Genomic DNA, 12,634 nt, shown 5'->3' with positions numbered 1-12,634 from the left:
TTATATCAGTTTTAAAAATTTACATGGGTTTTATTATAGCATTACAGAGTTTTGATTTTGTGATTTCTTTTCTTTAAAAAAAGAAACGATTTGTTTAGGTTTTTATATAGTTTTTGTTATTAACATTGTCATCACTGGGAAATTCAAACTTCTGAGATCAACTAGCTAAGGATGAACACTTGAAGATGTCTGGTTTTATAAGCATTTTAGGATTGAATCACCTCTTCCCACTTTTTTAGGTAGTTTTAAAATGGCTGATACTGGATTAGAAAAAATACTTAAAGCAAGCATATTCATCAATGAGGAAGTGATGAGACCCCCCCCCCATCCTCTCAGATGATGAGTCAATGGGAAAGGAAGATGCTCATTTGAACTAAGTGACAATGAAATATTTACCTCAGTCATCAGGATTAAGCCTCTATTAAACACAACAAGAAGTCTGTCTTCATCAGATTCTAATAATATTCTGAAGGCACTAGAAAAGAAGGAAAGACTTAAACAAACACTGAAAAAAACCATGCCTAAAATACCAGCTTTTCATAATTCTCACAGTGCCTTAAAATTATTAAATTCAGCATTAGTGAAATTGTATTTGGAGGTCTGAACACAGATCAGGAGAAAATGAAATGAATACAATTATCACCTTCAGTCCTTTCATTTTATTAGTTTAGAAGTGTTCCTCGTAGTGCCAAACATACTTCTAAAACTAACTGCTTTGATGGAGGTAGTACCAACTTCCATCTTTTTAAAACAAGAATATCTCTTCAAAAAGTATTTTATGGACACTCTCTCCAAAGATGTTTTAACAAGTAATGGCTTCAAAGTATTAAAAAACTAAAGAAAACAATCCATTCAAAGATGAAGGTTTAAGCTTTTCAAAAAATGCATGGTAAGGTGCAATTAAGCATATATTTGAGAATGCAAATGAGTAGAAATATTTCTGAAAGAGCAATTTAAGCATACAACTAAAAATAAAGGATTTTGCCTGGCCAGTTGAGCATTTAACTGAGCACTCAAATTAAGGGTGCAACTGTACATTAAAAACAGTACTGAGTTTTAAAAGAATTCAGGGAATAGTTCTTGTTCTCACCACATACTGAACACCCCCTCTTCTACTCATTAACACACATGTTCCTTCCTATGTAAGCTTATGCATACAGCTTCTAAGTGCTACCATTTCTTCCACTCAAACAATGGTTTCCAGGGTATTTTCCACGGAAAATAAAGCATGACACCAGAATATTTACGAAAAATAATAATTACACACTAATATTTCTACTAAGTTTGAGCATCCAATTATGTGGCGTATCTGCTTCCGTGCTAAGATAGATGACTACTTATATGCCCTCAGGAGAGTAAAGGAGATTTTCTCTTCTCACAAGAACATTCCAGCCCATCCGTTGCTGGGTTTACACTCCCAGTGATGTGACCTATGTGACACAGCCATTTTGTGGTCACATCCATAAATAAAATGGGGAAAAAAATCACTAGTTTCACATATTCAACAGAGAACTAAAATTTCAAAAAGATGCGCCTAAGAACTTTAAATTCTTTGTAGAGGTGATGTATAAAATAATCTCAGATAAAGCAGAAACCCTGCACCAAAGCCACCATTCTACCTTACTCGTGCCTCACAATTTTGCAAGGGAGGGTAAATTGTCACATTGTACATGCTCACCAAGCTATGCAAAATAGGGTGGGTTAAGATACAGAATGAAGTTTCAGCTTTACTACTGAATTTCTAGGCTTTATGTCAAAGAAAATATTTTAATAACAACACTTTGTTATGGCTTTCTAACATTTTGTTTTGAATAACAATAATGTATGTTTATTTTTTAAATTACTGATAATTATATGTATTTAGTTCCTTGCATGGTGGGATCTTATAAATTAAATTATTATTTTCATGCACAGTAGGTTTTTATATATAAAGAGACAATTTCGGTATTTCAGAGACAAACTACAACTTTACTGTATGTGACAGTAAAGACAGTATCAAGATTTATAAAGACAGTATCATAGATTTTTCAAAAAGTGTATATAATAAAGTAAGCTATACTGAAGAGTAATTTATGATATTTCAAATTCTAAAAAGTGCATTTTTTTTAAATGAAAAGAATTAAGCTGCCTCACTAACATTTCAGTATGGTAATACCTTATTAAAGTAGTCCAACAAGACCGTCCATCTAAGCAGCGCAGATAACAGCTTATGGTTGTTTTCTTAAATTGCTTTATGTCTTCTATCTCTTCTTCTCTCATATCTGGCCTCTGAGCTACAAACAGCTGCATGAGGTTAAACAGCTCTTCTACTGCCTAAAACGAACAAAATAAATATTAGGTTAAGGTAATCTTTCTTAATTAATAAATTATGGCTTATATTCTCCTCTTCATGACTGTGCATTATTTCTATTAAGCAATACATTGAAGTGACATATATGTGAGAATCTAGAAGACATTTTTATATATTTTAGAGAAGGGGAAAAATCAGAAAAATACACAGCATTGATATTCTTTAAATATTACCTTATTAAAAAAATAAGAGTACTTAAACATAAATACAGCTTCAAAAGTTGTATATATTCCTACAATTTTCTATCTAGAGTGCTGTCTCTGTTCACCCATTATTGTTTTCTTTGTGAAGTGAGAGAGATATCAGTTAATGATATTCACCATATTACATATTTTCAGAATAAACTGAATTGGCATAAGTTGTTTTAAAAAGAATATTCTCATATTGCAAGGACATTGAGATGTCCCTTTATATCAGCAGATATCTTGGGATATCTTGATGCTTACCATCAATGCAGATTACTGCTACAATTGCACAAATACTTAACATTGAGAAATCCTTATCCATGTGACCACAAAGTTCTTGGGCTTTTCTAGAGCAACAGAAGGTCAATTTCTGTAGCAAAGTAAGTAAATTATCTGGCAGTTATGATATATAGCTATTTTTAACTCTGCACTGCCAGAATCCACTTTCAAGATGCAGAAAACTATTTGGGCTAAATCCTACAAGTCCCCTATGCCTGGAAGGCCCTAAACACAGCAGAACCACCATGGTTCCTTGGGGGCAGGTTGCAGAGAGGCTTCAGAGGATAAATCCCTGAATGCAGCAGAACCCTCTTCAAGCCATCCAGAGAAAGGGCTTGATCAATGAGTCTCAAATTATGTAGATACACTGGACAAAACCTCCACCAGTACAGTACATGGGAAGTAGGAGTGTTCTCTGTACTTGTTGGGGATGGCTCCTCTCTATCGCTACAGAGGTCCTCCGTGTAAGATACATTTGTTCAATTTTCACATAGGAGTCCATGATTTGTCTCAATATTTTCAATGGATTTGTTCATACTCAGTTACACATGAGACCCTATGATTTATGATGTGTGTCGTGATTTGCCATTGCAAATACTGAAAGGAAAGGACGGACTAAATACTGGGAGGAAGCATTTGCTCTGGCTTTGATGGAATTTAATATGTTATTGGCACCAACACACAGAGTTACCTTTTCAATAATATCTGAAGTGGTAAATGTGTTTGTGAGACAAGTATGATAAACAGAACTCCAAGATGTAAGGAGAGGTTATTCATCTTATGCAGTAACTGGAGTTCTCCTAGATGTATGTCCCTTCAGGTACACACGAGTCCGATGTGCCTCTGATTAGAGATTTTTGGTAACAGTCCCCGTTCGGCCTGTGTACATGCTCCAGACATCCTCATGCCCCGTACTAAGGATATAGAGAGCTGCTCAAGTGAACCATCTTCAGTTCCTTTTCTACTGTGAAGTCCTGAGAGATAAAACTCCAAAGCAGAGGGGAAGGAGGGAGGGTAGTGGAGAACCCAGAATGATACACACCTCAAAGAACTGTAGTTACTGCACAAGGTCAGTAACCTCTCCTTCTTCGAGTAGTGTCCCTCCTATGAGTACTCCACTTCAGGTAACTCCTAATCAGTATCTTCAGAAGGGAGAGGGGGGCTTCGGATTAGTAGTAAAACTGAGACAGAACTGCATTGTCAACCACAGTATCTGATCTGGAAGCTTGAACCAATTTTTGGAGAATATATGTACGGATGTCCAGGTTGCAGCTTTGCAAATGTCAGCAACTGAAATATTTTTCAGTAATGCTATTGAGGTAGGGATCTTGTATAATGGCTAAGTACCCTAAGAAGTTGGACTTTGGCAGCCTTATAACTATAACCAAACCATAACCAAGCCTCATCCACCTTGAGTCTCTCTGAGTGGAGACTGTCAATCCTTTGGATCCGTCCACAAATTAAACAAAGAGTCTGGAAGATTTTCTAAATGGTTTGGTTCTGTCCACATAGAAGGCTAGTGCCATTCTGACATCCAAGGTATGTAGACTAGCTTCTTCCAGAGTCTACTGTGGCTTCAGGAAAATAACTGGAAGATGAATAACCTTGTTAAAATGGAATTCAGATGATACTTTGGGTAGAGACTTTAGGTGTAGCTGTAATGAAACTTTTCCCTTGAAAACTACTGTAAAGGGAGAATCTGCCATGAAAGCCCCTATTTCTCTGACTGCGAGCAAATGTAACTGCCATAAGAAGGTTGTCTTCATGGACAGGTGAAGTAGAGAACAGGTAACCAGTGGTCCAAAGGGAGGTTTCCTAAAGCAATTAAGGACCAGATTGAAATTCCACAGATGTGGGCTGTGTAACCTGTGGTAAAGATTCGTCAACCCTTATTGTTATGGGATGGGCAAACACTGGAAATCCCTCTACAGACAAATAAAAGGTTCCAATAGTCACCAAGTTGACCATTATGGAACTCATGGAAAGCCATGACTTTTTTTAATTCCAAAAGTTACTTGAGAGCTGAAGAGAGGAAAGAATGAGTAGGTGAAGACTGCCTGCAGATACACCAGTGGTGGAATCTCAAACTTCTGAAGCTAACTGAATAAGAGTGAAATGGAGGAGGTAAGGGTACCAGATTTCTCTCGGTGAGGTCAGTACCACTAAAATGACTCAGGCTTTGTCTTGTTTAATCTTGTTCAACACTCTGAGGTTAAATGATAAAAGAGGATATGCATACAGAAGGTCCTTCCATTCATGGAGCCAAGAAGGCATTCCCTAGAGAATGAACCCTCCTCTCGAACAGAATTTCTTGCATTTCCTGTTGATGGTACCAGAGAGGTCCACTTCTGGAAACCCTTTGTATGCCTGGAAGATAGGAGGCCAAGATAAGAATGTGGTTGGCTATACACCAATGCCACAGTTTTACTGCTTTGGCACAAAGAGAGGGAGATCACTATAGCCTTTTATTTTTATTTGAAGTTAATTTAGTGATGTTGTATTACATCACTGTGGATTTTACAGTCTCAAATTCAAAAGAGTTACCTCTGCCCATTGTTTCAAATCTAGAGTTCATAGGAACACATGATGGCCAAGGAAAGTAGCATATACAGCCACAAGAGCAAGGTGTAATATCTTTTATCAGTTTTATTAAAGTTACCAGCACAGTTATGAATATCACGGCATATATAAATCCTAAATATATCCATACACAAATTATACCTACGGTCATACTCACATCCTCCTAGATAGTTTAGGGTCTGATGAGTCTCTCATGGATTGATCATCAGTAGAGGGATGGTTTCTGCTAGAGTTTCCCATAGGGAGCTCAATTTTCCCAATCTGGGCACCCTCTTTTTATAATGTAATTTTGCCTATACCTACATTCTGTGCATGTACACAAAAATGTCAACCCTCTTTTTCTTTATTGACCTGGTGTCCCCAAGAAACTTGAGGTACCCCGTTTCCTATAGGTTGTGTATAGTTCTTTTTATTCTCATTAGCATTGACGCACAACCTGTACTCTGTGGTTAGGGCACATGTTAGAAAGAAATGTGCCTTTAGAGCATTTTTGTGATCTAAACTTAATCTTTCGGCTAATTTTTTACAATGTTACCCCAAGGTACATCTTTTCCTGTAATCTTATGGCATCGGGTTATTCTTTGCTCACTTATGTATGTCAGCATTTTTAAACTCTAAAGCCTAAAAAAGCTAAGCTAAAATCTGACAGGCCTCAGCCTATAGGTCATGAGTTTCAGCCATCCTTACTTAGATACCTCATCCATAATTATCCCTTCTAACTACTGATCTATCTTATACGTCTATAATTCTACAATTTAAACCCTATTTAGCATACTATGATTATGACATAACATGTTAGTTAATCAAATATCACAGAATAAATGAACAATAATATCACAGAATAAATGAACCTCATCCTGCCCTGAAATCTAAATGATGTAGAACACAGGCTATGTTGTGTGTCATGACTTTGATAGATTTGCCCTTGTATAATGGAAGGCAACGGATGCATTCCTCACTACTCTGAGTTCCAGTAGGTTAACATGTAGAAGACACTACTGGACAGACCATTTGCTGTGAACAGTATGTGTCCCTAGGTGTACTCCTGCTTCCAGGAGGCATGCATCTGATGTTATAGTGGTGGATGGGTGAAGGACTCTTGCACAAACTTTATAGGGGTCTTCCACCACAGTGAGTACAATACTTGGTGACGGACAATCATTAGCTTGTCTAGACTGTGTTTGTTTGGAACATAGACCATTCTGAGCCATCCCTGGAAGCAGCGAATGGTGCATTGCTAAGCTGCCACATAGCTTAGCAATTGAAGACAACTTCTTGCTAATCTCTGGGGGCTTATTGGGACCTTGGTAAAGAGGTTAGTTAGAGTCATAAACCTGTCCATGGGAAGGTAAGCTCTGGCTGTCACTGCATCTAGAGACATCCTTATGAAGTCTATCTGCTGTACTGGGATCAAAGTGGACTTTTCAATGTTGAGTTGAAGTTGTATCACTGCAGAACTGGAACATTGTACTGCAGAGAGCTTTGTTGTGCAACCAGCCCTTGAGCAGACAATTGTTGAGGCAGGAGAAGACAATTATTCCAAGTGAATGTAGGCGAGTAGCTACTACTGTACTGCCATGATCTTTAAGAAAACTTTCGGGGCAAAGGAGAGGCTAAAGAGAAGCACTTGGTACTGGAAATGGTCCTGGCAGACTGTAAAATGAAGGTATCTCTTGGAAGACCAGTGAAATGAGATGCAAAGATATGCATCCTTAAGGTTGAGGGCTGCCAACTAATCCCTAGAATCTAACACTGGAATTATAGCTGCAAGAGTCACCATCCTGAATTTCTGTGATCTCACAAAGGTGCTTGTCTGAGATCTAATATGGTCTCCATCCCGGATTCTTTTTGGGGACCAGAAAATACTTGGAATAGAATCCCTTCCTCCTGTGCTGGATTGGGACCACTTATGTGGCCCCCATGCTTGGAAGGGAAATGTCTCAGTAAATGATTGTGAGATGTGCTTCTGAAAAGGAGCAGGGAAGGGAGGTGGGTAGGGGAATGTAGATCAAACAAAAGGAGTAATCCGATGTTATGGCTTTCAAAACACATCTGTTGGATGTAATCTGCTCCCCACGCAATTCAGAAATATGAGAGATGGTCTCCAAAGGAAGAGATGTTGTAGGAATGGTGCAGCTGCATAGTCCTCAGGTGGGGATATTCTAGACTCTTGACCAAACCATCAAAATTGATGCTTGCAAAAAGCGAACATCTGGGTGATGGAATCAGTTCCTTAGGTGGCTCAGAAGGCCAATGGTATGTAAAGAACTGAGCCAGATGATCTCTCGGTGCCATTTTTGTTCTGCTACATTTTCTTTTGTTTGCAGATGCATATATGGAGAGGAACCTAAGAGTGGCCCTGGAATCTTTCAAGATATGGAGAGATTCTTTGGTGGACTCAAAGAGGAGTGCAAGTCCGGTAAAAGGAAGGTCTTCAACAGTATTTTGGACTTCCCTAGGAAACCCAGACAGCTGTAGCCAAGATGCTCTAGAAATGATGACTGTAGTGGAGATGGAATATGCCGCAGCATCAGCTGTGTCTATGGAAGCCTGCAATAGGTTCTTTCTAGGAGCTGACTTTGGCTAGGATGGCCTTGAACTGGCCACTATGTTCTGCAGGGAGATATTCAACAAAATTATTGCATTTTTCATGGGATGGTTATATTTTGCCATCTGAGTTTGGTAACTTGCAATCTGAAATTGCAGGGTCATTGAAGAATAGCTCTTAAGACCAAATAGGTCAAGTTGCTTTTGGTTTTTATCACAGGGCATATACTTTGTGTGATTTGTCTGCCATGCCAGCTGACAGCCGCCACAACTAAAGAATTTGCTGCAGGGTGGGAAAACAAAAATTCCGATTTTTCCATTGGGATGTAATTCATTTAAGAGCCTGTTTGTACACATGTGGTGTGGCGGCATGAGTTCGCCAGATGGTCTTTGCAGGATCCAGTAAGACTTCATTCACTGGTAGAGTCAGGCAACTGACAGCTGTTGTATGCAAAATGTTCAACAGTTTGTTGTGACTCCTGGACCTCCTCTAACAGAATCTGTAATGAGTCAGCAATGCATTTAACAGGTTTCTGAAACTGTTTAAAATGGTCAGCAAGAGAAGGAAGGGGCATTATCTCCTCATCTTGGGACGATGATGAAATATTAAGTCTTCAGTGTCACTTCCTTGTCCACTCTAGCCTCTTGCTCCTTGAAAGACTTCTTCTGAGGTTGGGGCTGTTGAGGAAGGACTGATGGAGCAAGACAATGTCTCTCTCAATGATCTCCTGGAGAGGATTTAGGTCTTGAGAACTGCTAGTGATAGGCAGCTCATGGATCCCAGTATGGCCAATGAGGTGGACCATAAGGCAAAAGAGGGGCACCTGATGTTGGCCATGCCAGTGAGAAGGGACACAAAATTGTTTTTCCCTTGGAATTTCCCTCTCAGTGAAGGCGGTCGGGAAAATGTCCCTTTGATGATGGACAGGAGATCCCTGTACTGAAATCTGGGAGTCAAAGGAATCACTCTCAACATAGTCCCAGGGCAGGGCAAACAGTGAAGGTGAAGATGGCTGTTTGTCCTGTGCAGTAGGTACTAGAGAACTAGAAGGTACTGGGTAAAGATAAGGGACCAGGTGACCCAGATGATCTTGGTAATAATAGTTATCAGTACCCATTAACAGTAGAGACTTTGTATGAAAACAACTCCCTGGAGTATCTAAATTCCTGTAGCACTGGATGTATGGAAGAAAAGGTAATATGAGGCTCCATCATGGCCAGAGTTAGTACCAAGAGCTGACTACTTCAGCAGTCCCATTTTAGAAAATGGTGTCGATGATGACTATTTCAGCAGTACATGTTAAATAGACGATGACAGTACTGAGGATGTTGATGATTCTTTGGTGTCAGTAACAGAACCAATACCCCAGAAGTTGTAGGTAATGCTGATCTCCAAGAGGCAGAGTGCTTGGAGTTTCTGCTAAAGCTTAGACAGTACCCGAGTCAGTTTTGGTAACAATGTATGTCTGGCACTGTGTTTTTTCAAAGCACTGAAAGTCTTCAAAGAGCTCCTGGGTACTGGAGCAGCCTGGAGCCTCAACAGTATTCCCTCAGGGACCTGAGGTCTCCCAAGTAGTCTCTGAGGTGAACAGCTTCCCTTCGATGAAGAGTCTCTGTTAGGAGATCTAGCTCTTCTAGTTCGTAGCCTCATCAGTACTCTGCATACTCTTCTCCTGTGAAGATCTTGGTGACTGGGATATAGAGGTTGATGGAGCACTAAGTGTACTCAGAGGCTGATGTACAGGGGGTTTTCTGAGCCTGGATCCGAAGCCAGTTGCAGGGTTTGCTCCACCATAATCTTCCCATTTTTCGTGATCTACTTTTAAAAGAAATGCAGATCTTTCAAGTGCAAAGTATGTGGTGTCTCAGTCATTAACTAGGGTGAGTTTCTGGCAGGAGAGGCAGCGTTTGAATCCCAGGGATCTTGGCATACCTTGCCAACAACAACCCCCAAGACTGCCCGTCAGGTGGGAGGGGAAGGAGTATTAACAAAAAAGGAACCCCTTAAATCCAAAGAGGTATAAAACTAAGTCAACTAAACTAATGTCAAATTAACACTAAAAATGTAAGGTTAAGCTATAAACTAAACTTGAAGCAGGCACACTAGATGCTCCATCTCAGCTTGTAGGGCTGTTGAGAAGGAACTAAGTGAAGTTCTCCTGCACAGTTCTATATATCCTCAGTATGGGGTACAAGGATGTCTAGAGTGCATGTGCAGGCCAAATAGGCACTGCTATCGAAAATCTCCAAAGATGCATGGTGTGCACTTGCACTTGAAATGGAGCACCATCAGGGATACTATTGAAGAATCACCTGTGGTTACCCTCATTTTTAGTATGCTTTTAGGAAATCTACTGATCCCACAGTGCTCCATCTCATAGTGGGAATGGAAATTTCTTAGATAGCATCACTGTAACAGAGATAAGCCCTCAGCTGGCCAGGGCTTGAAAACTCCTAAATAAGATGGACCAGGATAAACTGTTTATTTCAACCAGAAACCTTCCATATGATTGGTCACACAGTTTCATCCCCATTTACTCTGAAAAGTAACTGTGTGCCAGATAAACTGGTGCCAAATAAACTAAATTGCTCATAAACAACTTTTTAAATAATTATGTACATTAACCTGCAAGAAGACATTGTAATTATTTTACAGGGGAAAAAAAGTTGCAGACAACATTCTTTCTTTAGGCAAGATATTATAATGGTCAATGTAGCAACAATTTCTAAGAGGTACATAGACTTTACAATAACAGAACAAGTAACTACCCATTGTTTGCACAGGACACAATGGGCCAAATTCTGGCACTGCTCCAGCAGCTCAAAGCAAGTGAAAAACTAGTTTAAGAGATTTCCTTGGTATAGTTAGCTTTACACTATACCACTTCCTGGCCTCACCAAAAAAGTTGCTCTTAACTGTTCCTCATGACCAGATCAGTGTACAGAAGCTCCAGGATCAATGGGAAGCACAAAGAGACACCTTTTCATTCCCAAGCTGCTTTGCTGCAGAAGAACTGGTGCTCAGGGGCTCACCCTATAAGCTTTATGGTTATTCATAACAGGAACTCAAGACTCAATAATATTTTTGCTTTTAGGTATGTAAAGTTGAGCTTTTGTCAAGTTCAAAGTATTTTTTATAAAAATATATAGTCAAACAATAACTGAGGAGGCATTTAGAACAAATGTCAAAATAGCTATTCAGAATGAATGTACTTACTCCTGGGTATTGACTGGCATGTGGTGTGAGATTCTTAAAGGCCCACTGGATATTCTGATGAGAAGCCAGCTGTCTTGTGAATGCAGGTGACTGTTCGCAGCATAACCGCAGAATGCCATAATAAGCAGGCAGCATCCCACGGTTAAAGAGCACCACATCCTGATCATCATGGTCTGCTAGGATGTAATTGAAGGCAATGTTCTTTGTCACCACAGGATTCTGTACAATAAGGCGTACATTCTCTGGGCAGTCAACACATACGTTATACCAAAAAGAGAGCAAAGCCTGTTTATTGTGGTTGGTGGCTATAGCTGGCTCAGAAAGTTTAGGCTGGAAAAGGTTCCACAAGTCCATGAAATAAGTGGAAAACATAAGTTTCTCAGTTTTTGAGATTAAACAGTAAGTCATGAAACTAAAGTAGGGCACCAGTTTAGTAGTGCCATGAACAGCAGCATCAACATACAGTTTTGCTCTTGAAAGCAGGCCAAGAAGTACATTGTAGACTTGATGAAGAACTACTGTAGTATCTGGACTGAGAGGCAGGTCACGTGTAGGGATATGCAAGGATCGAGTTGATCGGAACATCTGACGGAATGAATTGCTTGGAATAAGTGACACCAAAAGGTAGGCTGCAGCTTCAAAATAAAACAAAAAACAAATCTGTCAAATCTTTGAACAGGACATACAGATTAATATTTATATGAGTATTCCATTTATAGCACTTTTCACTAGTGGATCAAAAAGCACTTTACAAAGTTGGGGAGTAAAAGGGATAGCAAATCCCATTCCTACCTAGAATGCAACTATTTGGTGAAAATTCTAAGGGTAAACTCCTGGACTACCCCTTCCCCTGAAGCCTCTCCCATGTGATATTTGGACCATATTAATTTAACTATGTCAGACACAGAAAATGTAAATGTATCATCATTCAGGTTAATAAATCAAATTATGTTTTTCATCAAGTAAAGATAACATTTATTGATGAGATACAGTAGGTATCAACCAAGTGAAAGTTAGTTTTACTGAAGATAATTATCTCAAGGTGAGTAATCTGTGTATAACAAATAGGCACAATAGCAAGAAAATTCCATTTTCACTTGTAGCAAGAAAACATTATATATAATAACTAGGGCCCTACTAAATTCATGGTCCATTTTGGTCAATTTCATGATCATAGGATTTTAAAAATAATAAATGTCATGATTTCAGCTATTTAAATCTGAAATGTCACAGTGTTGTAATTGTAGGGCTCCTGACCCAAAAAGGAGTTTTGAGGGGGTTGCAAGGTTATTATAGGGGGGTTGTGGTACTGCTACCCTTACTTCTGCACTGCTGCGGGCAGCAGCACTGCCTTCCAAGCTGAGCAGCTGGAGAGCGGCAGCTCTTGGCCAGGAGCCCAGTTTGGAAGGCAGAGCCTCCACCAGCAGCAGCGCAGAAGTAAAGATGCCATGGTATAGTATTGCCACCCTTATGTCT

At 39.5% G+C, this 12,634-nt stretch overlaps 1 protein-coding gene across 5 annotated transcripts in view; it reads right to left on the bottom strand.

The window, feature by feature from the left end:
- USP34 (ubiquitin specific peptidase 34) overlaps nt 1-12,634 on the bottom strand; it is a 264,685-nt gene that overhangs the window by 24,646 nt on the left and 227,405 nt on the right. For all 5 annotated transcript variants that reach the window (XM_054021746.1, XM_054021747.1, XM_054021750.1 and 2 more), the window contains 3 exons: nt 11,159-11,793; nt 2,156-2,313; nt 397-475 (listed from right to left, as the gene is read on the bottom strand). In XM_054021746.1, coding sequence (XP_053877721.1) covers nt 397-475; nt 2,156-2,313; nt 11,159-11,793 — 872 coding nt within the window. The remainder of the gene's footprint in view (nt 1-396; nt 476-2,155; nt 2,314-11,158; nt 11,794-12,634) is intronic.

This window comes from Malaclemys terrapin, chromosome 3, assembly GCF_027887155.1.
Source record: "Malaclemys terrapin pileata isolate rMalTer1 chromosome 3, rMalTer1.hap1, whole genome shotgun sequence".
In the NCBI taxonomy this organism is placed as follows: Eukaryota; Metazoa; Chordata; order Testudines; family Emydidae; genus Malaclemys; species Malaclemys terrapin.
The sequence above is the reverse complement of the archived record's forward strand: the minus strand, read 5'-3'. Positions and strand labels throughout refer to the sequence as shown.